Below are 25750 nucleotides of genomic sequence, written 5' to 3'. Positions count from 1 at the left end.
CCATCCAGGTGTTGACAGCCTTCCTGTGAGTCACTAAAGTCAAATATCTCTTCACGGCACTGGGTGCTTTGGCTGGCCAGAGAGGAAAGACAGACTTAAGTACTAAATTCCCTGGTGTGCCTAAAACGTAGGCCAGTTTTCAGACTAATTCTTTCCCCCAGGATAAAAGTCAAGTTACAAGACATTGCAAATAATCTGTTGTGGGCATTTTCTTTTTATATCAGAGACGAGACGCTTCTAGTGATAAAAGAAAAATCCTAGACATCTACTACCTGAGCCAGAAGCCCACAAAGGTGGTCAGGTAAGGCCTGATATTCCTGTGGCCTTGGGCCTTGGCTTGCTAGCCAAGAACTCTACCCTGAACTGCATTCCCAGAGGGAGGTAAAACCTTTGGTAGCATAAAAAGACCTAGACGTTATTGGGGGTGGGATCCATCCTTCAGATGTCTGTGAAGGGTCTGAACCTGAAGAGGACCTGCTGAGAAGACAGACTTGATACGCATAATTTCAAAGCCAAAGTCTGTATCTCCTCATCCATGTTTGGAGCTAGGAAAACAGGTGTTGGGGGGGGGGTGTCGACAAGATGTCAAAAGCCTCAAGGAACCCAGACCAGAACCCAAGTCCTCATTTGGAGTCATCCGGGGAGATTTGTTGCTCTTTGTGTGTGTGTGTGTGTTTAAAGATTTATTTATTATGTATACAGTGTTATGTCTGCAGGCCAGAAGAGGGCACCAAATCTCATTACAGATGGTTGTGAGCCACCATGTGGTTGCCAGGAATTGAACTCAGGACTTCTGAAAGAACAGCTAGTGCTTTTAACCTCTGAGCCATCTCTCCAGCCCTGCTCTTTGTGTTTTGGAAGCTGGATAAGAGCTAGTATTTTAAAAGGGACATGACTCTAACAAAAGGTATACTATAAGCCGGTGGGTGGTGGTACTCAGGAGGCAGAGACAGAACTCGGTGAGTTCGAGGCCAGCCTCGAGGTCTACTGAGCTCGTTCCAGGATGGGCTCCAAAGCTACAGAGAAACCCTGTCTCCAAAAACAAAACCAAAGACAAAAAATGTTAATTACCCTCAAGTGGGGTCTAAGGTGTGGGGTTCAGTGAGAGAGCATGGCACCCCGAGTTCAATCTCTAAATACCAATGACTCAGCCACACAACAGTCCCTCTAATGTTCTAGAAAATTCCATAACTATTTTCTGGAGGGGGGTGTTTAGGACGTGGTCAGACGTAGAACAGGCTGCATTGAATTTGCCCTTTAGCTAAGGATGACTTTGAACTTCTGACCTATCTGCCTTCCCTGGCTAACAGTCTCTAACTTCTGAGGAAACATTAACTGGCCTTGCAGGATTAGAGTAGCCGGAACTTAAGGTCAAAGGGCACACAGGTGGCACAGCAGGTACCCAGCGCTGAACCCTCCAGTTATTTTAAATGTGGATTTTAAGAAGATGGAAAAACACTTCCATGTCCACCCAGGACGGGGTTGCTGGGTTTGTGCGAGACAGGACCTGTTATGACTCCCCATCATGTCTGCAGCTTCTCATCAAGGGACCCAGAGACCCTAAGTTCCTGGAGCCAGACTGAGTATTCCAGTAAAAGTGGAGGGGAATGCTGTACACCCGTATCAGCGGGCTGATACGGGCTAGGGACATTAGCGCAGGTTTTCAGTGTGTCTAGGGCTGCTCCTATGGGTCACCGGATCGCACACGTCTACTCTAAGAGGAGATCAGGAAGCAGCTGATTACAGTCCTAGGAGCCCCTGAAATGTTTCCACAGGCATGCTGCGAGACCAAACCCAAGGATGGAGGATGGCTGTGCCACCGAAGAGGACTGCTGCCAGGGGAACCCGAGCCTGGAGAGCAGCTTCCCATGGAGCTTGAAGCTGGCCATCTTTGGCATTTTCATCATTGTGTTGTTTGTCTACATAACTGTGGAAAAGAAGCCGCTCTTGCGTTAAACCCTTTAGGAGCAAAGCAGAGAAGGGCCTTAGCTACAGCCAGGCAGCCCCTCCCACTGCCCCAAATGTCCCCGCCCCTGCCTCAGACGCCCCCGCCCTATACTGGCTCTCCTGGGCTGTGTCTGGGTTCATCTAGGTGGAGGAGCAAGGGCAGAACCAGGCAGCATGCTAGGTGCACGACAGTCTGTAAGTCAAGAAAGCCATCATTAAAGGTGCTAACACATCAGAGCGCTCTTCTGTCAAGGAAACTGCCCGGGTCTGCTCCCTCCCTCCCTCCTTCCTCTGTTTTGTTCCTGCCCTCTTTTCCCCCAAAACAAAGAGGCTTCACATTCTTATACCAGTCCACTTGCTAGTGCAGAACGTGAAACAAAGAGAAAATTATATTCCTGATAAAATGTGTGCAGTTAGCCAGACGTGGTGACATTTCCAGTTTGGCCTGGCGCTGACAGTGACCTTGATAGAGCACGAATCTGTTCCTCCTCCGCTGCAGCCCCCCAGCCTCAGACGGGGCTTCTTCTCCACTGACTTTGTCTCTGGTTTTCATCAGAACCATTTGGGGAAGAGGAGGAGTTTTCCGTTTTCTGTTGGGGCTCGGTGACTTTTCCTGGGAAGATGGAAATAATGTCTGCTTGCCCCAGAGAGGGGAGAGGGGACTGACCAAAGAAAAATAAACAAGTGTAGGAATCCAGTCTAGCTTGGCGACCCTACGAGTTTATTGTGGTTATTGCGGGTGAGTGAGTGAAGGTTCCTTTCTAGAGCAGGTGCCAGTGCTCGGGAAAGCTGTGCCCAGGAGGCTCCTAGAGAGCTAAGGTAGCTCCCCCAGAGAGGCTCCTCTCTCCCCAAGTTGCTTACTGCTTGCTCTGAGCTCAGAGAGGGGCCTTACCAGCCTTGTAGATTTCCTGCGAGTTATTGGAATTGTCTTGGAGTTTTATGGGCCTTCGCTCCCATCCCTCTGGGAGGGAATGTTTCAGGCTGGAGGCAGAAGCTACAAAGCTGTTTATTGACCAGGAATCGTTTGACCCGCAAAATCTCTGAGAACAGAGCAGCTGCAGAGGTAAGCCATCACGTGGTGCTGAAGGAGGAGGAGAAGCCACAGGTCACCTTTTAGTCACCGTTGGGGTGGAGCAGCCATGGAAAGGTTACCTCAGCCATTGAGAGATGAGGATAGCTGGGTTGGAGGTCAGAGACAGAGCAAGCCAGGCGAGTGTGAGGTCTGGACTCCAGCCAACACAGGAAGAGGTACTGTGGCAATTCTTATGGTTGCTAAAGCAAACCCTATACAAATGAACAATAATGGGGACTAGCTTAATAAACAGAAACACTGCCTCTTAGAGATAAAGGGACAATCTAAAACAGTAACACCCAGATTGTTGTAGAAGGCACTTAATTGAAGTTTCCTTTAAATTTTATTTATTTATTTATTTATTTATTTATTTATTTATCTATCTATCTATCTATTTATTTATTTGTGTGTGTGTGTGTATGTTTGCCTTCTTGTGTTTCTTTAAAGATTTATTTATTATGTATGCAACATTCCTTCCATGTATGCTTGAATACCAGAAGAGGGCACCAGATCTCATTACAGTTGGTTGTGAGCCACCATGTGGGTGCTGGGAATTGAACTCAGGACCTCTGGAAGAGCAGTCAGTGCTCTTAACCTCTGAGCCATCTCTCCAGCCCAACTTACTTATTTTATATGTGTCAGTGTTTGCTTGAGCGCGTATGTGTATCACATGATGCCCGTGCCAGTGAAGATCAGAAGAGGGCATCGGATCCTCTTGAACTGGTGTTACCGATGACTGTGAGCCACTGTGTGGCTGCTGGGAACCAAGCCTGGGCCCTTCGTAAGAGCAACAAGTGCTCTTAACCCCTAAGCCATGGCTCCAGCCCCAAGACGCTTATTGCTTTTAATGGTAATCAGAAAGGACAGATTTGCTGTCCCTGCATTTTCTTAACTTCATGAGAGGGAAAAACACCAGCATGTTCTACTTCATTGGTGACTGGGACTCTAAATTTTTCTGATTTTACTTTTTTCAAAATTTAAAGATTTCTACAAACTGTGCATTAATTTGCTGATGAGAAAAGCATAATTTTTAAAAGCTATACTAACCTGGTGTGTGCGGTGTGCATGCGGTCTCAGCTACATGGGACGCTGAGGCAGGAGATCTCAGGAGCCCAGGAGTTCTAGGCCAGCCTGGGCCACATAGTGAGATGCTGTCCCCTGTCTTAGTTTGCTTTCTCTTGCTATGATAAAATACTGACCAAAGCCAACCTGGGGAGGAAACAGTCTGGCTTAACTTTCCCCATCGCAACCCATTATTGAAGGAAGTCAGGGCAGGAACTCAAGCAGGAACCTGGAGGCAGGAACTGAGGCAGGGCCCATGGAGGAGTGCCACTCACTGGGTTGCTCAGCTGTTTTCTTATTTAACCCAGGACTTTCTGCATGGGGTGGTACTGCCCACACTGTGTTGTCAGCCATTAACCAAGAAAACATCCCACAGACAAGCCCACGGGCCAACTGATGGAGGCGGTTCTTCAATAGAGGGTTCTGCTTCACAGGTGATTCTAGTGTGTGACATAAAATTTTAAGTCTATTTATGTATTTATGTATTTATTTATTTATTTATGATTTCTGTCTCTTCCCCACCACCGCCTCCCATTTCTCTCCCCCTCCCCCAACAAAGTCCCCCTCCCTCTTCAGCCCAAAGAGCAATCAGGGTTCCCTGCCCTGTGGGAAGTCCAAGGACCACCCACCTCCATCCAGGTCTAGTAAGGTGAGCATCCAAACTGCCTAGGCTCCCACAAAGCCAGTACGTGCAGTAGGATCTGCTAAGTCTTATGAGACTTAAAACATAAATCATAAAAAGTCTAGAACTTAAAATATGAAATATTATTGAAAACAAGTAAATAGGACCTTACTCAGACGGATCAGCTGCAGAAGATACTGTCGTCATCCACGAGCTAGCGACTTCTGAGCTACCTGGAGAGAAACCCCAGGTAGACGAGAGGAAAGCTCTTCCGAGGCCGGCCTCTAGAAGCTTGTGTCTCCTCGGCCCTGGGCAGCAGCCGGTGTTACAGCTCAAAGACCCTCAGCTCCCAAGACTTCACAGCTCTCTGGGACTCCTGTGGCCAGAGCCCTCAGGCTCGCCTCTCGGGCTCCTTACAGCTTCAGTCAGCTCCCTGCTTTCTTGTCATCTCTCTTCTGCTCCCCTTTTCTTTTCTTGGTCACTGCTGGACTTTCAGCCGCTCCTTCAGTTGTCCATGGCTGCCAGCAGGACGGATAACTCAGTACACGCCTTCCTTAGGACAGCATTTGGAAGCCAGATACCTAGGCGGTCATTCAGTAACTGGGCCTCAGTGTAGCTAGGGTCACTCCGACCTGGATATCCCTGAGGTGGGATGCCTTTGAGCAGATGGGCTCTGTGGGTAGACCAGCAGGCGGTCCCAGGCCACATTGCCATACCAGAACCACCTGATGGGTCCTAGACCTCTGCAGACGAGCACTGCTTCAGCTGCCAAGCAGTCCCATCAAGGTCTTCCCCAGCTCTTCTTTCTCGATCAAGTGGGCATTTTGGGCTGTGACGTCAGGGCACACCGAGCTCCAGAGCCAGGTTCTTGTGGTAAGTAAGCTGGTTGTTGCCAAGCCTCGTGGTTGGTATCAGAAACAGCTGCTAGCCACTAAGGCTGCCTCTGAGGCTACCAGATGTGGTCAAGCTGTTCAGCAGCTGCAGCTGGAAGCCTGGGACTCGGGGGCAGTGCCAGACACTGCTGTTTTTCCTAATTTAACTTTTGACTCTGGATTTCATGTCATGCATCTCGGTCCCATGCCTCATCTCCCCATTCCTTTGTATCCGCCCTCTGCCCTTGTAACCTTGCCGTACAGGATAAAATAAAATTTAAAAGAAAAGAAAAAAAAAAGATAAAATTCTCATCGCAGAAGCTGCAGTGTGACACAGTGCGCCACACAGTAAACCCCTTTAGTCCACATGTCTTTACTTGCAGAGTTCATTGCAGAGTCAATGGTTCCGTTCCAGGCCTTTGGTTTCGGCTACACTCTCAATATTAGGCCCTCACTGGGACTCCTCCTGGATATCATGTTGTTGTCCTATGTCATAGAGATCCTGCAACTTTGGGTCTGCAGGACCGGTCCCTTCACATGCTCCCGCAGATCACAGATGGGTGGATGTTGGGATGAGCCAACACATAGCCCTGGTTCTGGGCCTGGGCGGTTGCCTACCAGTTTTCTCCTGTCCTCACCACCAGGGTGAGCTCTCCTGCATGCCCCAGCTAGTTCACCCCTGCAGCAGCGGATGAGCAAGGGATGGGACAGGTTCTCCTGCTTTCCCACCCTCGGGGTTGTCTCTCCCACACCTACACTATCAGGGCCGGTTCTACTATGTTGTATGTCAGGTGAGGTGCAGGGCCCGCTCTCCCCAGTGCGGCAGCTGGTGATGAGCAGGGACAGATCTCCTGCTCTTCTATGACCTGTCAGGGTCAGCTCTCCCACTTGCCTCTGGCAGTGAGGGCAGGGGATGTGGGAGGGTAGATGGGAGGCAGGGCCAGGTCTCCCACCTCCCATGTGCAAGTTCTCAGGACAGGACGGGCTCTCCCTTGCCCTGTCAGCAGGGTCTGCTCCACTGTGCTGCCCAGGTAAGGTGTGGATCTTCAGCTTTAAGCCATGGGTGGTGCTTATGACCCAAAAGATCAGGCTGGTGCAAAGCCTCTGGGATCAAGCCCCTGTCTAAGAGTGAATGTATCTGGTACTCCTTAAAGTCATACTGCCTCCACCATTGTCACACTGCTGCCATCTTCATGGCTACCATGCTGCTTCCTCATATCCAGTGTGGCCTGCACTTCTGAGTAGGCAAGGAAAGACCACTTGGGATTGGTCTCTGTTTCATCTATGCTCAGTACCAGGTGTTGTAGGGGCAGATGACAGACCAAAGTAACGATCACACCAGAATCCACCTTGGTAAGCCAATAGGTTTATTGGGGTCATTTCCAGGAACAGGGTTTCTCAAAGGCAGTTGCCCCATTGGAAAGCCCACCCATCGTGAGAGACAACTCAGGAAGTGTCTTCCAGGCAGCTCCACTTCCCATCTCCACCTGTAGTGGTGGTGGTCGTCTTCTTCTTCTTCTTCTTCTTCTTCTTCTTCTTCTTCTTCTTCTTCTTCTTCTTCTTCTTCTTCTTCCTCCTCCTCCTCCTCCTCCTCCTCCTCNGTCGTCTTCTTCTTCTTCTTCTTCTTCTTCTTCTTCTTCTTCTTCTTCTTCTTCTTCTTCTTCTTCTTCTTCCTCCTCCTCCTCCTCCTCCTCCTCCTCCTCCTCCTCCTCCTCTTCTTCTTCTTCCTTCTTCTTCCTCTTCCTAGTCTCTCTCTCTCTCTCTCTCTCTCTCTCTCTCTCTCTCTCTCTCTCTCTTTCTCTTGGTTTTCCAAAACAGTGTAGCCCTAGCTGTCCTGGAACAACTCACTCTGTACACCAGGCTGGCCTCAAACTCACAAGTGCTGAGATTAAAGGCGTGGGCCACCACCACCCTGCTCAGTTTGCTTCTTCTCTTGTGAGTTTTAGTTTTCCCAGACAGTGAAGTCTGTATACTTCTGAGTCTCATACAAGCCTCCAGGTTCCTTCCTGAAGGGACCTTTCAATTAAGGACTTTTTGAGTCTTAAGGGGCCTCCCTCCAGATGATGTTTTATTTCCCAGAAACTGCTTTATCAGGATAGGTGACACAGCAATGTCTCTCAGTCAGTGCACTAGGCAAGCTTTAAGGAGTCTGATTACATATCTGGGGATAGATTAGACCAGTCACAGCCATTCATTTGGCCAGTCACAGCTTGTTGTGTAGCACTAATCAGTCTTTGAGGCTTGTGTTTGGGACTAATCATGAGCTTCTCTTCGGTCATAGTTGACCCTCCGCTGGATAAGGGTGCCCCCTGTGGCCAAGTTAGAAATGGTTCTTCCAGGCTTGTGATTGCGCAAGTCTGACCCATGCTGAGCCTCCGCCTCTCAGCTGCTGTCTTCTGCATAGTCATCCTAAGGCACCTATGGAGTATTCGAGATGGCTTGTGTTGGGAAAACTCACAGAACAGGAATGAAAAGTCCAACCTCAAGGTATGGAACATGAGAACAAGAGAGTGAGAGCTGGGCAGGCCAGCGGTGTTCTGGGAACCCAAAAGGTCACGCTTCAACCTAGTACAGCCTTTCAAAGGTCATTGGCTGAAGGAGATTCCCCATCACCTCCCTGTTATCTAAATAAGAGAGTTCTAAACCCAATGCAAATCTATACACACTAGGAACAGATATCAAGTATAAAATTAAGATTACAACCATCATAAACAATATTAAGCAAAGAACATATGCTAAATGTTTTAATAAACATTCTGTTCTAAGGAGTCTAAATCTTGCATTGGAAATGGCTTGGCTAGATTATAAGAGGAAGGTAACTACTACTATCTAATCTTCAACCCCATCGAAGGCCTGAGAAGGGAGACAATATTACTTGAGTAGGTAGAAAGTGCAATCAAGCAGCTTCCAAAATGTGTAGTATATCATACACAGATATACATGCAGGCAAAACACCCACACACACACATATAATTTAAAAAAGAAGTGCAAGCCAAGTGTGGTGGTATATGGCTTTAATCCCAGCAGAGGCAGGAGGATCTCTGAGTTTGAGGCCAACCTGTTCTACTGAGTGAGCTCCAGGACAGCCAGGACTACACAAAGAAATCCTGTCTAGAAAAAAAAGAGGAGGAGGAGGAAGGCTGATTCACAGACATTGGCCTGGTACCTTTACTGCTGCAGCAAGTTCTGCTCAGGCTACCAGACCTGCATTTAAGGCATGACGTAAAGGAGTATCTAAAACTCATCACCAGCTCCGTGTTATATATTTAATCCAGAACAGCGAAGGTTGGGGAAAGAGCTTTTGGTTTTAACACCAAATGTATTACAGATAAAGGAGAAGGAGACTGGACAAGGAATAAACAGAATGAATAAACACCCCTAAGAAGCTGCCAGAGTGCGTGCCTGTGTGTGTGCATGTGTGTGTGTGCGTGTGTGTGTGTGTGTGTGTGTGTGTGTGTGTGCATTCATGCATGCACCAGTTGGTTCTTACAGATCAGAATCCGGTTTATAAAAAGTATACATGACCTAGTTTCCCGATTTGTCACTCCAGGGCTTCTTCTCTGGCCGGCAGCAGCTCAGACCTCCACCTCCTCCTGCTTGCTGTTTGTTTTGAGACGGTATCACACCCTGATGCCCAGCTGACCAGAGGGTCCCCCCAAAATCAGGTTCATTCACTTTCTAAAAGGCAAATATTTGGTGCACATAGCAAGTTCCAAGCCAGCCATGGCCACAGAGTGAAATCTTATCTAAAAACAAAAACAACAAAAAAACAAAAAACAAAAACAAATGAGAAAAAAAAAACCAACTCAAAAACCAAATGGGAAGTGATGGTGAAGATCAGGAAGGGACTTGAATCAGCACAGAGGGACAGACGGAAGCAGGGATGAAAGGCATAAATGGCCCATCAGCCTCAGGCAGAGTGTGGTCTGGTTGGTTATTGTCTCAGAATCAGTCAAGTGGGCCTTGTTGAAAGAAGAAAGCCATGGCTGCCTGTGGGTAGACTCCACTCCCTTCCACTCCAGTCACAAGATGTTTCTCAGTCAGATCCGCTGTTCCCGGAATCTAAGGTGAAGAGAAATAGCCAGAGCAAAGAAGACAGGTGCAAAATGGAGGCAGAGATGCCAAATTCTTAAATTGCTTTTAGTGTCCCGTATGCCACCTGCAGTCCAAGCAAGGAGTAGGAAAAGCAGCCATGGTCCTTGCTCCTGAGCCCAGCTGAACATCCCCATGGTTGGAGAGGCTGCGTGCTGGGCTGAGCTCCCACCTGTGGCATCTCTTCCTCTCCCCGGGGAGACAGTGTCAGAACTGAATCAGGAAAATCAGCCGGTGTCTGCTGGGGAGTGTGGCCTCAGAACTGCTTGGCATGTGGGGAGGAAACTCATTTATCAGGTGTCAGAGGAGGCATGGTTTGTGACAGAAGACACCCTGGTTTTCCCGTCTCTAATAGACATCGACAGGGACTCAGGATAGAGGGAGGTGAGGGATGAGTCTCTCAGGAGCCTGAGTGTGCCGAGACGAGCTTCCAGGGAGGGGGGACGAGCCTGTCTGTGGAAGACACACAAGAGATACAAGTTCAGTAACTGATTTGCAATCCTGGGTGCTTGTGATAGATGACAAATAGAATCAGCAGAAGATACATCTGCTCCCAGAGAGGTGCTGGGATGGAGAAGTCAAGAGACAGTTACAAGGGGAATGTCCTTTGATGGTGGCGCAGATGGTCCTGGGGGTAGTCGTCACAGACAGCGTGTGGGAACAACTTCTTCTTCTTCTTCTTCTTCTTCTTCTTCTTCTTCTTCTTCTTCTTCTTCTTCTTCTTCTTCTTCTTCTTCTTTCTCTTCCTCTTCCTCTTCCTCTTCTTCCTCCTCCTCCTCCTTCTTCTTCTTCTCCCTCTCCCTCCTCCCCCCTCCCCCCTCCTCCTCCTCCTTCTTCTTCTCCCTCTCCCTCCTCCCCCCTCCTCCTCCTCCTCCTCCTCCTCCTCCTCCTCCTCCTCTTCTTCTTCTTCTTCTNCCCTCCCCCTCCCCCCCCCTCCTCCTCCTCCTCCTCCTCCTCCTCCTCCTCCTCCTCTTCTTCTTCTTCTTCTTCTTCTTCTTCTTCTTCTTCTTCTTCTTCCTCCTTTTTGGAGACAGGTTTCTCTGTAGCTTTGGAGCCTGTCCTGGAACTAGCTCTTGTAGACAGGCTGGCCTCGAACTCACAGAGAGCCACCTGCCTCTGCCTCCCGAGTGCTGGGATTAAAGGCGTGCTCCACCGCCGCCTGGCTGTATGGGAACTTCTTGAAGGAAATGATGCCATGGCTGGGGAGAAAGGGTGAGGAACAGTCAGTTCAAAGAAGGGGGGGGGATGAAAGTGGGTGAAAGAAGTCAGCCCAGGAGACTGCAGCATTTCCACAGTGACACTGGTGACCAAGGGACGGGGGACAAGAGCGAAGGAGTGGTGAGATGTGGCCACCAAGGCAGGAAGGAATCAGATAGTGGAGTCTTCAAGGCCATCGTGGTCTACAGCGGGGTAAACTGGAACTTGCAAAAGCATAAACCAGGAAATTTCTAGAATCAACAGTAGTAGGTGCAGCAGCACACAACTCGATTCTGAGATCATAGGAGCAGAGGTGGGCACCTTGCTGTGAAGTCACGGCCACCTAGGTTACAATGTCTCCCTCTCTCAGGCTGTCTTCTTGTCATTTTCCATTGCCACCCCTGAGGCATCTGGGGCAGGGCCCCAGGAGACATAGCTGAAAGTCTGAGCGATTTGGGGAGTGTGGGGCCCTGGCAATGCCAGGATCTGGGAGCTGCTCAGCCAGCAGATACTGAGGCAGCGCTTCCACCCCGTGCTGAGACAGCTTCAAGAGATTCTGCACGGTGGCTGGGACAACCGCTGGGGAGCAGGTAGAAGGCAGCTCCTGGGGACCCTGGAGTCAGCAGGAAGCATTGCTACAACTGAGCTGTGGGACTAGGGAGGTGGGGAGGAGACACCTCCTCAGCTTAACAATGTCCTGACATTGTGACCTGGATGTTTATTAAGGGTCCCTATCTTTTACAACCCCGTTTCAGGCTCTGTTTTCCCTAGTGACTGGGAGAAATATGCAGGCATAGCACTGACTGTCACCCTAGAATCCACATGCTTCCTTTGGCTGCCCCTTGGCTAATGCACAGGACGTCACTTTCTCTGCGACTGTCCTGTCCGTAAACTGTCCACACTGTAACAATATCAGCTATGCTTGTGGAGGTCGTTCATGCGTTTGACGTTTTGAACGGATGAGAAAATTCAAATGTGGGAGTGGGGAAGAACCAGACACTCGATGCCAGATAGGTCCTGGGCAGATGGAAACTGTAACCCCAGCCGTAAGGGTCCCCTCCCAGATGCATAGCAGCCACCAGCTGTGTTTTCCTGTGTTGGGGGTCTTCTGGGGGACACCGCTTTCAGAGCGATTCTGCACTGTCAAACCCACCCCTTCGGAGGGCACGTGGTGTCTCAGAGTCCTGGAGCCCTGTGAGAAAGAGGCCTGGCCTCATCTCCAAAGACACAGTACGCCAGGCTTCCTCCTGCTTCCCACCTGGACCGTATGCGTTTTTAATTGTGTCCCTTTCCCTGCCGCATATCTGGTGTGTAACAAACAGGACATTGGTGCCTCATGCTTCCAGAGAGCCTCCGGTCACCCCCATTTCACCTTCAGCCATGCAATGACCCTGAAGAAGCCGGGGCATTGAGATTTTGAGCTTTGGCCAAATCAAATACCAAGGCCGGCCTTCTCCCTGTCTGTTCACGGTAATAGGAAGATGTCAGCGTGCAGGTTTCTTCTTTTCTTGTTCAGAGCTAACTCCTAGGCTTGGGTGGGAGTGGTACTTTTCCAGTTCGGAGGGCCCCACTGTCTCCTTGCAGTGTGGAGAACTCTCCTGGGTGGAGAACTGTGCCTCACACTCTCTCCACGTCTTGTCAAGTTGAGCTCCGCACTCACTCCAGAAAGAGCCTGTTCCCTTCAGAGCGCTTTCCAAACCAAACAGACACTTGAAACCGCAAGACTACAACCCTGATCTTGCCTTTTATTATTCCTTCGAAGAGAAGCCCTGAAGGTGAACAAACGCTCAAGACTTCCTGGTGGCCTTCCCCCTGCAGTCGCAGCCTGGTCCCAGGGTCTTGGTTGTGTTCCTGTCTGTAGAGGTCACCTCTGCTGCCTGTCTCAGGGCCAGACCTGCCATCCAGTTAGAGTGGTTTCCATGATGGTGACCAGGTGTGGGGAGCACTGGCTGAAGCAGCAGAATCTGGGTCATGGCATGGCACGCAGGAGCGGGGCCTCTGCTCTCCACACTGTTTACATCCCTATCCAGCTGGTGTACAGGCTGGCAGATGGGAGAAATTCTTAAAGGCTCTATTTTTATTTTTGTTTTGGGGTTTATATATATATTCACAGAAATGCTGTGCTACCTATTAAAATAATTGGTTAAGAACCAAGTTATTTTCATTGCCAGTCATAAATAGAGAGGTGTCAGACCACATTGTCCGGATCTGCAGAGGCTGCTGGTGAGTCTCTAAACCCAGAAGGGTTATTTGTGTTTGTGGAGCTGTCTTTATTTTAATCTCCCTCTTCTTCCCTCCCTACCACCCCCACAGTCCCCTAAGGGGGATTCTTGTGGAGCTGCTGGGATGTAGTTCAGCAGCAGAGTGTTGCCTAGCATGTGTAAGGCCCTAGCTTCCATCCCAGGAACTATAAGAAAAGAAAATACACCTAAAAAAGGAAAGTCTTGTTGATTCGAGGAACTGAAGTAAAATTAAAAACCTGTTTCTTTTTTGAAGCCAGAACTTACCCCAAGACTAAAATAAGAAAGTGCTGGGGTGGGAAGATGGATTGGGGAGTGGGGAGATTGTTTGGGAGTGAGGAGATGGCTTGGGGAGTGGGAAAATGGTTTAGGGGGTGGAGTGATGGCATATGGTGGGGACACCTGTAACTCCAGGATTGAGGGCAGGAGAAGATGGGATGATCCAGGGGGATCAATGGTCAGTCAATCTGGCCTAAATAGACCCAGGTTCAGTGAGAGACCCTATTCAAAAACAAGATTGAGAAGTGATACAGAAATATAGCCATGGCCAACCTCTGTCATCTTCATGCACGTGCACACACACACACACACACACACACACACACACACACACACGAGTCCTTAGCTACTGAGTGATTGGCTGGGAGAAAAGTTCCCCACAGATACTCAGATGAGAGACAGACCTTGGTTGGTGTAAAGTATCATTGCCTGAACAAGAAAAGCACCCTTGAAGGAGGTCACCTGGGGCGTCCCCGCCTCTGGGCACACAGCACAGAGCTACTTTCTTCTTGGTCCTTTGGGCAGAGATGAGCAAGAGCAGGAAGTGAAGAGGCTGGGCCAGGGCTGCTCCTCCATGGAGAAGGACAGAAAAGCAGCTCCCAAGATTGCTCCTGCACATGGAGTCACCTAAATGCAGCGCACGCTAATACATCAATGTCTGGAGAGCGCCGGGAAGAATTTTAGGCATAGGCCTGGATGAGGACATCGCTCTCCATTGCCTGGCAACAAGGGTTAGCGTGACAGCTTCCGTTCCTAGAGAGCAGCTCTTAAAGTTCTCTTTGGAGTTAAGGGCTACCTAGCACTGTGGGGAGGGGACAGAGGAATGCAGCTTAGGACTAGAGGGATAGCTCCTTCCCCTTTTCCAGGAGGGACCTTGGGCAGCCCCTCAAATGAGCACAGAGGGAGGGGCACTTGGTGTGTTTGTGAGTGAGGACCGTATTGTCGCTGGGAAGAGCACACTGCTCCTACTCACACTACTGAAGAGAGAAGACCTTTCTATGGAGTCCCAGGAGGGAAGGGCGGGCAGCGTGCTCTGGACAGGGGCTCTAGAGATCCAGATTCCAATCCCCACTGCACCCACGCCTTGTGAGAATGAAGGGTTCCTTTGTGTGCTGAGCACTAGGTTCTCGAGTTGGCTCTGAGCTCACAATAAACTCAGGGGATGCTATGATGAGTGAAATGCATCAGTCACGAAAGGACCCACACTGTGTGAGTCCTCACACATGAGACCTAACCTGAGCCGAGTTCACAGGAAGGGTATGGGTGTGCCTGTGTGAGTGTGTCTGTGTGGGTATGTCTGTGTGTCTGTGTGAGTGTGTGTGAGTGCGTGTGGGTGTGTCTGGGTGTGTGTCTGTGTGGGTGTGTGTATGTCTGTGTGAGTTGTGCCTGTGTGGGTTGTGTCTGTGTGGATGTGGGTGTGTGAGTGTGTGTGTCTGTGTGTCTGTGTGGGTGTGGGTGTGGCGTGTGGGTTGTGGGTTGTGTCTCTGTGGGTTGTGTCTGTGTGAATGTGCCTATGTGAGTGTGTCTGTGTGGGTGTGTGAGTGTGTCTGTGTGAGTGTGTGTGCCTGTGTGGGTTGTGCCTGTGTGGGTTGTGTCTGTGTGGGTGTGCCTGTGTGAGTGTGTCTGTGTGGGTTGTGTCTATGTGGGTGTGTATCTGTCTGGTGTGTCTGTGTGGGTGTATCTGTGTGGCTATGGCTGGGTGTGGATGTGGGGGTGTGTCTGTATAGTTGTGTCTGTGTAGGCATGGGTGGGTGTGTCTGGAGATGTGGGGGTGTGTCTGTGAGTGTAGGTGGGTGTGTTTGTGTGGATGTGGCAGGGCCTGTGAGGGGTTGAGAGGTGTTGGGGGTGGATTAGGGAATTACAGTTGGTCAGGAACAGAGTTTCAGTTTGAGAGGATAACAATCTTGAGAAGATGGAGGTGATGGTTGCACCCTGTCATGAGCTCAGCTTGCTGAAATAAATTCTTAAATGGATAAAGTAGTAAATTACATATTATGTACATTTTGCTGTAATATAAAAAAGAACTTAGCACTATTCATAGTGTTTTCAAGTAGTGTTGAGGGTTTCAGTACAGACCCAAACACCCACAGGAGGTAGGCAAGTTGTGTGAAAGAATGAGTGAGCCCAGTGCACACACGTGACCAGATCCAGAGGAGGTGGCAAGTCCAGCATCAGCAGTATGTGGGAATGAGCATAGGTTCTTTAAGAAAAAAAGAAAATTCTGGTCAGGTGTGGTGGCGCATGCCTTTAATCCCGCACTCGGGAAGCAGAAACAGGCAAATCTCTCTGAGTTCAAGACAAGCCTGGTCTACGGAGCTAGTTCCAGGACAGCCAAGGCTGCACAGAGAAACCCTGTCATAAAAGAAAAAAAAAAAGAAATTTCTGAGTATTTATATAAAATGAAAATACTCAAATTTGATTTTTTTTAAATTGACAATTAACTAAAAATTCAAAAAGAAACTTTGGGCCTGGTAGTGCCAGCCTATAGTAGACAATTTAGAAGTTCAGGGCCATCCTGGGGAGTTTATTGAAATCCTGTCTCAAAATAAAAAGAAGGAGCTGGAGAGATGGCTCAGACGTTTAGAGTACTTGTTGATCTGGCAAAGGACCTAGGTTCAGTTCCCAGCACCTACATGATGGTTCATAAACACTGTAGTTCCCGGGGCTCTGATGCTCTCTTCTGAACTCTGGGCACCAGGCATGCACGTGTGCACATATGCAAACCTAGGCAAGACAGTCATACACATAAAATAAAAAATAAAGCTTTTTCTAAGTAAAAAGAAGGTGGGGGTTATTTATGACCCAGTCAATAGAGTGTTTGTCTAATATACACAAAGCTCTGGGTTTCACCCCCAGTAGATAGCTCAGTGGGTAAAGGCACTTGCTGCCAGGCCTGACCACCTGAGTTCAGTTCCCAAGACCCACACTGTGGAGAGAGAGGACCAACTCCCACAAACTGTCTTCTGACACACAGCCCCCCTCCACAACAAATAACCCTAAAGACTTTTAAAACAAAAACATGTGATTGTACACCAGTAATCTCTCTACCTCTGGAAATAGAGGCTGGGGGGGGGTGTCGAAGGTTGAGGTTATTTTCAGCTACATAGCAAGTATGGGGGCAACCTGGGTTATAAGAGACCATAAGTTAAAAAAAGAAAGAGTAAGCAAGGAAGGAAGGAAGGAAGGAAGGAAGGAAGGAAGGAAGGAAGGAAGGAAGAGAAAAGCATAAAAAAGGAGAGTTGAAGGGCTGGAGAGATGGCTCACAGGTAAAAGCACTGGCTGCTCTTCCAGAGGTCCTGAGTTCAATTCTCAGTAACCACATGGTGGCTCACAACCATCTATAATGAGATCTGGTGCCCTCTTCTGGCCTGCAGACTTACATGCAGACAAAACACTGTATACATAATAAATAAATATTTCTTAAAGGATGATTGATAAATAGTTCATTGGCAGAGTACTTACCTCACATTCATCCTTCATGCAGCCGTGGGTTTTGGGTTTCATCCCCAGCATCTAACTAACTGACTAACTAACTAACTAACTAACAAACAACTAACTAACTAACCAAATGAGTAAATAAATAAAAGTGGGTAAACAAGACACCTCTGCAGTTTTGAGTCTATTTCTAGAACCCGAGTTTTCTATCTCTGTACAGACACAAATCAGACTTCTTACTTCTCGGCCAGCACCTCACTGCATACTTCTCCCTAAAAGCAGGTTGTAGCCAAGACAAACTGTACCTGGATAAATCCTTCACCCCTATTCTCTGCACTGTCCAACCAGAACAAGCTGGAATGGTCAGGGTTGGTTTCCTTGGCACTGTGGCCTCAGCACTGTCTGTTCAGGTAGAGTCCATCAGAGGCTCGGGTTGCTGGTGCGCCTTCTTTAGCCCCAAACTCATTTTCACGAGAATTCTACTAACAGTGTTCTTCCCTAGGATGTCCTCAGGGAGACCCATGGAAGTCCTCTGCTGTCTCCCATCACATTCGACACCGGATGGCTTGCATTCCTCACTGCAGCCCACGTCTGTCCTCAGTACCAAATTCAGAAGTCAGGCGTGATCTCGTTCTTGGTTTTGACAAGTGTGATAAATACCTCTTAGTGGGTGAGCTCACAGGGGAGGGGTTTCCTTTTGTTTGAGTGGCGGCAGCCCTGCGGACTCCAGGGGTTGCCTCTATAGTGTGTCCCCCATAAGCCCGATACCACAGCTTGGAGAAAGGACGCGGGCAGTGGGCAGCGGGCAGTGTTCTGCATGGGCTGCTAGCAGCTTTCTTGAAAAGGGACGTTACTTGAGAAAGCAGGCCATTTGGAACAGTGTTGGGAACACGTCTTTAATCATCTGTCACTCAATTGCAGGCTTTCCCAAACCCAGGAGCAGGAAGAAGAAACCTGGACTGTCCCCAGGCTAGGTTTCCATTTAATCTTCAGTGGCAGCACATGATTCCTGCACATAAGAAGCCAGCAGAAAATTCTCTCTAAGGACGTTACGCACTCCCAAAGTGGGGACGAGCTACTCAGATGAACAGATCTGCCTTTTTGGTAACCTCTTGTCTTAGGATTCCTTTTTTAAAATTATTTATTTATTTATTTTTTGGTTTTTTTTTTTTTGAGACAGGGTTTCTCTGGCTTTGGAGCCTGTGTCCTTGAACTAGCTCTTGTAGACCAGGCTGGCCTTGAACTCACAGAGATCTGCCTGCCTCTGCCTCCCAAGTGCTGGGATTAAAGGGGTGTGCCGTGCCAACACTGCCCGGCTCTTAGGTTTTTATTGCTATGAAGAGACACCATGACCACGACAACTCTTCTAAAGGACAACATTTCTCTGGGACTGGCTTAGAGTTCAGAGGTTTAGTCCATGATCATCATGGCAGGAGCATGGTGGCACTCAGGCAGACATGGTGCTGGAGAAGGAGCTGGGAGTTCTCCCTCTTGTTCCACAGGCAGAAGGAAGACAGTGTGTCCTCCAGCAAGGATGCACCTACTCTAACAAGGCCACATCTCCTAAGAGCATCACTCCCTATGCGCCTGTGGGGGCCACTTTTATTTAGACCACCACACCCATGGTAGGAAGGTTTCTGTGAGTTCTACCTTAGACCTCTGGGGTCCAGGATGGCCATTTCCCTAGTGACACTTCATACAGCCGACAATTTCTTTTTTGATAGCTACATTTGTTGCTTCAGAAGCGGTAGCAATTTTCCTCACTTGTATTCCATCCTATTGCAACTGACAGAGGACTTGCTGTGCCAGACCCCGCTAGGAGGTAGAGTACCGCCGCCAGTCGTTGCTTCTCCCAGGAGCTTAGGAAATCGTATTGGTTATTGTGACCAAGAGCTAGCTGCCTTCGGGCAGCAGGACTGGCTTTGGTTCATGCATGGTAAAGGAGACCAGCATAGTGGCAGGAACATGTGGCGGGGCCCCACTCCTCACATCTCAGGGGTACAGGGCTACAAAGAACGGGAAGTGAGGGTAAGCTATCAACCTCGAGGTCCCCCCTGCCTACTGATGTAGTTCCTCCAGAGAGACCCACTTCCTGCAGATGTCAGAGCTTCTCAAATCAGAGTCACCAGCTGGGGGCCAGCACAGGCACCTGTGGGGGACATTTTGCATCCAAACAATAACAAAAGTTGATTATTTTGTTCAGAGTGTTTGAATGTATACCATTTGGTGATGTGCCTGAATCTCCATTCAAGGCTAATACCCCTACGCCTGTTATGGGGACAGGCAGATAAAGGCCCAGGGACATTCCTCTCCTGAGAGAGTACCTCAGTCATTGGGAGCTGCTTCTTTCTCCTGGTCAGCTGTATCCCCCGTATCCAGCTCACGATGCTGGAAAAAAACAAAACAAACAAACCCCACTAGGCATGGCTGGCAGCATCAGGACAGAGAGAAGGCAATTCTGCATTGTTAGCGAGGCTCCAGAGAAGCCAGCATGTCCACACCGTCCTTAGGTCCAGCACATCTCTCCTTCCTTCCCCCGCTTTAGACATTGAGAGCCTTCTGAAGACCATGCTCACAGACGTCTCCTTGGCTCGACAATGTTGGGTAAAGATCAACCTGCATTTTTACCATTTTTTTGCCTTTTATTTTCATGTGTGTGTGTGTGTGCGCACACGTGTGTGTGTCTACACATGCACGTATGCTCATGCCTACTCCACGGTGCTCTCTAGTCTCCTTTGCCTTTTTAAACAAAAACTCTCAAATACCATTTTCAGTTGAGAAAGGAGAGAAATACGGGAGAAATTAAGGAGACACGGAAAAGTAAAGGAGCCCTTCACTCCAGAGCTTGGCTGGGAGTCAGAAACTTCCACACATTGGATAAGATCAGAATTGCCAGACAGGTGGTAGTGGAATACACCTTTAATCCCAGAATTCGGGAGGCAGAGACAGGTGGATCTCTAAGTTCGAGGCAGCCTTGTCTCCAGAGCAAGTTCCAAGACAAGGAAACCCTGTCTCAAAAACAAACAAACAACAACAGCAACAAACAAACCAGAATTGACTCCAGAGACAGTATTTATTTTCCTGAAGACGTCTCCAACAAGGACGTTAAAAACAATAAACTATGAGCCAGCCAGATGTCTCAGTGAGAAACAGTCCCAAGACTTTTGACCCGATTTCACACACACAAACACTCAAACACACACACACACACACACACACACACCATCATCATCATCATCATCATCATCATCATCATCATCATCATCCATAGTAAAGGATAGGAAAGACTTAAATAAGAGTAAAGATGGCAACCTTTGCCCAACTTTTGGTTCCCTTGCATCCCAAATGAGGAGCTGATGCCTCCCAGCAGGAGCAGCTCCTGAGCAAGCCTCAGTGTTTGCGTGCTGGGACTGCCGTGAGGAAAACTGCTTACCAGGAGCATCTCATGAAGTGCCCAGCCTGGAGCATCTCATGAAGTGCCCAGCCTGGAGCATCTCATGAAGTGCCCAGCCCGGAGCATCTCATGAAGTGCCCAGCCCAGAGCACCACATAAAGTACCCAGTCTGGGGCATCACATAAAGTTTCCAGTCTGGAGCATCACATGAAGTACCTAGTCTAGGGCATCACAAAGTTCCCAGTCTGGAGCATCACATGAAGTACCTAGTCTAGGGCATCACATAAAGTTCCCAGTCTGGAGCATCACATAAAGTTCCCAGTCTGGAGCATCACATAAAGTTCCCAGTCTGGAGCATCTCATGAAGTGCCCAGAAATTGCAGTAGCTACTACTATAGCAAGAGTTTTAGGTCCTGGTTCTGAGTAGGAAGAATGAAAAGTAGAGAAGGGAGGTTGAAGGCATAGACTGGAAAAGTAACAAATTAAGGAATCCAGGGACCCCATGATGTAACACTAGGCAGTTCAGGCTTAAATGGAGGAAAACTGGGGCAAGGAGTAAGGGCTTGCGTAAGCCATCAGTCTTGGCCAAGGTGTGGTCCCACATGTCACTGTCATGGGGCGCCAGGGTTTCATCCTGCTTTGAATTATCTAGAGCCCTTCCTGGGCCTGTTTCACTACTGCCTGCCAGGGGCTACAACAGTGGTTCTCAGCCTTCCTAAAGCTGCGACCCTTTAATACGGTTCCTCATTTGTGGTGACCCCAACCATAAAATTATTTTTGTTGTTACTTCATAACTGTAATTTTGCTACTCTTGCAAATCATCCTGTAAATATCCATATTTTCTGATGGCCTTAGGTGACCCCTGTGAGAGGGACGTTTGTGGGTTGTGATTCTCAGGTTGAGAACCACTGGACTACAGAGACCTAAGACAGTTATCCCTACAGGGGACTTCCAGACCACTGTGCCTTCTGAGTCGGTGGCTCTGGTGGTCTGAAAGAAAATGTCCCCCACAGACTTATAAGGAGTGGCACTATCAGGATGTTTGGCCTTGTTGGTGGAAGTATCACTGGGGGCTCACTTTGAGGTTTCAGATGCTGTAGCTAGACCCAGTGTCTCACAGCCTCTTCTTGCTGCCTTCAGATCTGGATGTAGAACTCTCAGTTACCTCTCCAGCACCATGTCTGCCTGCATGCCACCATGCTTCCCACGACGAGAGCAGTGAACTAAACCTCTGAACTGTAAGCCAGAACCAATTAGATGTTTTCCTTTGTCAGAGTTGCCGTGGTCATGGTGTCTCCTCACAGCCACAGAATAAGATGGTGGCTTTGCTTTCTTTATTCCCTGCTTTTAGGAAGTCAGCCATCCTGAACAGTGTTTCCTGTCATTTGGATGTTCTGGCTCTAATCTGCCGAAGGTTGGAAGAAACCAGAATTACTACGACTGTTGGTTTTGTTGTGACCATGTCATCCACTCTTTTGATCTACCCCGACTTAGCACTGGTAGGTGGGTGTGTAGCTGTCAGCTGGGCTGCAAGTAAAGACAGTGTCTTCTTCACTTGCCTTGAGTGTCCAGCCCTGGTGATCCCAGCATGCAGAAGGTCCGCTAACTATAAGACACTATCTCAGAAAACAAAATTTGTATATACAGATGTTACTAGGCATGGTGCTACGCTCTTGTGATTGTACTATTTAGGAAATTGAGGCAGGAGAATTGAGTGTTTGTATCCAGTCTATAGCAAATCCAATGCAAGCTTAGGTATATAGTCAGACCCTGTCTCAAAACCAAACCAAACTAGAGTAACATACTGTCATGGTCAAGGGGAAACTAAGGTTTAGTTTTGAATTTTATTAATAGGGGACTAAAGCAGAATATTAAAATTCTGTTCTTTTCGATCTGTAGGGATGGCTCAGTGGCTAAGAGCACTAGCTGCTCTTCCAGAGGATCTATATTAGACTCCCAGCACCCACATGGTGGCTCACAGCTGTCTGTAACTTCAGTTCCAGGAAATCCAATGCCCTTTTATGGCCTTTGACCTTTGATAGGCATCAGCTACACACCAGGCACACATATAAAATAAAATAGTTTTTTAAAATTCTGCTTTCTCACTACATAATCTAATAGACAGGATAATTTAATAACATAAAGTTTAAGGACACTAGGAAATAGGAAATCCCAAGGAAAAGCCACATGAATGTTTGTCTTTGTAGCTCCTATCTGTCACTGTCCTGTGATGTTTTTCTCTCTTGCCCTGTGGGCTCAATTGTCCTTTATTCTTTTTTTTTAAGATATAGAATTTTTTTCTTTTTTTTAAGATTTATTTATTTATTATGTATACAACATTCTGCCTCGATGTATGTCCGCACGCCAGAGGAGGGCGCCAGATCTCAGTACAGATGGTTGTGAGCCACCACATGGTTGCTGGGAATTGAACTCAGGACCTCTGGAAGAACAGCCAGTGCTCTTAACCTCTGAGCCATCTCTCCAGCCCTGTCCTTTATTCTTGAAGGCCAGCTAGAAGCCAGAGGAGGGCGCTATAATGCTTATTCAGCTGCCCAGTGTTAATGCCCTTGGTTTAGATTCTAGAAACCTATACACTGATACATTTGTTCACAAGCAAACTGGCCAAACAACTGTGAAGCCCTGGGGCAGCTGCCTTAGAGTTCAGGTTTGTCTCCAATATCCATCTAGCACAGGGCCTAGCATGCAAGAGGCTCTGCGACCTCAGGCCTCCTAGAGAGTCTTCCCTTCTGTGACCTCAAGGCCCAGCTCCTGAGCAAATCTGATCTGGCCCAAGCCTGCTGGAAGTAGCCACTTCTCCCAGTCCTTCCTGGCACTGATTTGAACAGAAAGCACCCGTGCAATGCCACACTGTCCTTATCCCAGGAGGCCACAGTCTCAATGCCTGCAAGGGTCATCTGGAGCGCTTTGATGTGCCCTCTGATGCCCAGGCCACTCCCCAGACCGGTGACGTCACATCTGGGGGAAGGACAGAGGCAACAGTGTGCTGCCAAGGTCAGCAATGAATTTCACTTTAATGAGGATTAGCGGATTCCAAATGACCGGACTCAGAGAACAGGGGAGATCATGACCTCAAGGTCTTTTATCATTGGCAAACAGACCAAAAATAATTGTGGCCCTGAGATGAGGAAGACTTCTATCTGATTCCAGTTCCAGCCCTGGTGGTGCTAATTTTGATCTCTGTGATTTTGAGAGAGCAGCTGCGGGCTTCTGCTTACTGCTTACTCTTCTATACGATGGGGATTCAAATATCCCTGCCCTGGGTTTTGTGCATAGAGTGTATCTCTATAGTAGGCATTGAAATGCTGACATTATTAATAATAATATGTAATTATTCTTTAAGTTTTTGAAGGATTTTATGTATTTTCCACGTGTACGGCTGTTTGTCTGAAGCACATCTGTGTACTACAGTCATACAGTGCCTGCAGTGATGGGAAGAGAGCATAAGGGATTCCCTGGGACTGTGGTTAGAGATGGTTGTGACTCACCATATGGGTTCAGGGAATTGAACCTAGGTTCTCTGGAAGAGCTACTAGTGCTCTTTTATATTTTTGGTTGTGAGTCTAGCCTGTCTTTATTTATTTTATTTTTTGAGACAAAGTTTCTCTGTGTAACAGCCCTAACTGTTCTGGAACTAGCTCTTGTAGACCAGGCTGTCCTCGAACTCACAGAGATCTGCCTGCCTCTGCCTCCCAAGTGCTAGGATTAAAGATGTGTGCCACCACTGGCCAGCGAGCCTCGTCTTTAATGGCTGAGGCTTCTCTCCAGCAGTTAGTGCTTTAAGCCATTCCCCACCTCTACAGCCGTTATTCTCTCTCTCTCTTTCCCTCTCTCTCCCTGTCTCTCTCTCTCTCTCTCTCTCTCTCTCTCCCCCCCCCCCTTCTTTTCTTCCTTTTTGAGACAGGGTCTCACTATGTAGCTCTGGCTGTCCTGAACTCAACTCACTTATGTAGACCAGGCTGGTCTTGAACTCAGAGATACACCTGCCTCTGCCTCCCAAGTGCTGGGACTAAAGGGCCTTGCAATTATTCTTAACACTGAGGCATTCCCCCTGTCTGAGATGCAGACTCCTTTGTTTGTCTGTCTTCTCTGGACTTGTCTTTCCTCATTTAAACTGTTAAAAAGGGTCAGAGGGCGGGGCATGGGCACGCCTGTCGTGCCAGCATTTGGCCAACCTGAGCTGCACAGTATGACCCCCATCTCAAAAGATAAAAGACGGGGACCAGCAGAAGAAATGGAAACTGTGACGGCTGTTACTTATGAGTCCCTCTTCTGCTGTTAGCTTCCTACATCAATGCCCAGCTTATGCAGGTAGCAAGTCCCTTCATAGCTTCATAAGAAGCCATGCTTGCTCAGCCTGATCTGCACACGGAAATATAGGTACTGAGCTTCCATGGCCACTTAAACAGAAGAAGAACAAACAAGGTGAAAGCTGTGGAAATCCTGACATCTCCTGGCTGTGCTGGTCCAGACTGTGAAGCCTGAAGTAAGTCACACTCTCTCCTGCAGCAGCTTCGTGGGCTGCAGAAAGATAGATATTCTCTTTGTACATACACCTGTACTGAGCATGTCCCAAAACTCCAACAGTGTTAATCCCTGGCTATCTCCTGGCTGGGGTTTGTAACTGAACCAACTGCGTGCTTGTTCATCTGACAGGTGTATTTCTGGGAAGGCTATGCATTTGCACGTTTACGGTTTCAGAGGTTAGCTACGCCGTGTGACTGAAGATGCCAGGAGTCGGGGTAATCTGTGATCACATGCCAAAGCTGGAACTCGTCCAGCCTCAGTAGGATAAGCAACCTCAACACAGAGCCTGTGATAGCCTGGAGTTGTGCTAAGTACTTTACATAAATTGTTCTGTTTACTTCTCTCAGCAATTTGGTAAAATAGGCATTATAATAAGACTGATTTTCTATACAAGGAAATTAGAATCAGAAGGCTGGTTTGTGTCCAAGGGAGGCTAAGAGCCTCTGTTCAACTAATGCTAAATAAACAACTATTTATTTATTTACTTATTTGTGTTAAGATAGGGCGTCATTGTTTAGCCTTGGCTAGCTTGGAGCTTGCTGTGTAGACCAGGCTAGCCTTGACTACACAGACATCTGCTTGCCTCTGCTTTCCATAGGCATCTGCCACCAAACCCAGCTATCATTGTTTTTTGAGATACAGTCTTGCTATTTTGCCCAGGCTGGCCTAGCTGTGCTTCCTGTTCTTTGAAAGACAAATTGAATAGGTAGCTAATCCAGATGCCATACAATGTGGCCACTTCAAGCATCCAGTCCTTCACTTCCAGCAGTCAGAGCTGTCACCCGAGAAACCCCGTCTATCAACTGACGAGCAGACGAACAAAATGGGAATCCCCCTAGACTGATATACGATCAGGCACTAAAGTGGGGGTCCAAAGATGAAATCAGTCTCGTGAGACCCCAGCAAAATCGGAGCATGGAGGGTATGCACCTCAGAAAACACTTCTTTGTGCTCACATACACCGTGCTCACACGCCTGCACAGATTTCTGAAA

At 48.3% G+C, this 25750-nt stretch overlaps 1 protein-coding gene and 2 long non-coding RNA genes across 8 annotated transcripts in view; all 3 read left to right on the top strand.

Annotated features, from left to right (window-relative positions):
- Positions 1-5862, top strand: part of Lemd1 (LEM domain containing 1) — a 59289-nt gene extending 53427 nt beyond the window's left edge. For 4 of the 5 annotated variants that reach the window (XR_007592810.1, XR_007592807.1, XR_007592808.1 and 1 more), the window contains 5 exons: positions 225-301; positions 1776-2686; positions 4390-4515; positions 4641-4730; positions 4861-5862. Coding sequence is in view for 1 of the 5 variants with exons in the window: in XM_050147835.1 (XP_050003792.1) it covers positions 225-301; positions 1776-1956 (258 nt within the window). In the remaining 4 variants the exon portion in view is untranslated. Of the gene's footprint in view, positions 1-224; positions 302-1775; positions 3378-4389; positions 4516-4640; positions 4731-4860 lie in introns of those variants that run through there. The other variant, XM_050147835.1, reaches the window with a different exon arrangement.
- Positions 5863-17351: 11489 nt separating this feature from the next.
- On the top strand, positions 17352-22171 carry LOC126505107 (uncharacterized). Of its 2 annotated transcripts, XR_007592814.1 has the most exons (4): positions 17352-17488; positions 17740-17922; positions 21564-21711; positions 22112-22171. It is a non-coding gene; the product is annotated as an uncharacterized lncRNA (long non-coding RNA). The 2 variants fall into 2 exon arrangements; XR_007592813.1 differs by lacking the exon at positions 22112-22171 and having other exon boundaries at positions 21564-21833.
- Positions 22172-24129: 1958 nt separating this feature from the next.
- LOC126505080 (uncharacterized) lies at positions 24130-25241 on the top strand. Its single transcript, XR_007592800.1, has 2 exons — positions 24130-24716; positions 24887-25241. It is a non-coding gene; the product is annotated as an uncharacterized lncRNA (long non-coding RNA).
- Positions 25242-25750: the final 509 nt, after the last annotated feature.

This window comes from Alexandromys fortis, unplaced genomic scaffold, assembly GCF_014885135.2.
Source record: "Alexandromys fortis isolate MF-2015 unplaced genomic scaffold, M_Fortis_MF-2015_v1.1 scaffold_58, whole genome shotgun sequence".
NCBI classification, from domain to species: Eukaryota; Metazoa; Chordata; class Mammalia; order Rodentia; family Cricetidae; genus Alexandromys; species Alexandromys fortis.
Note: the sequence above shows the minus strand (reverse complement) of the source record. Positions and strands in the feature narration are given on the sequence as shown.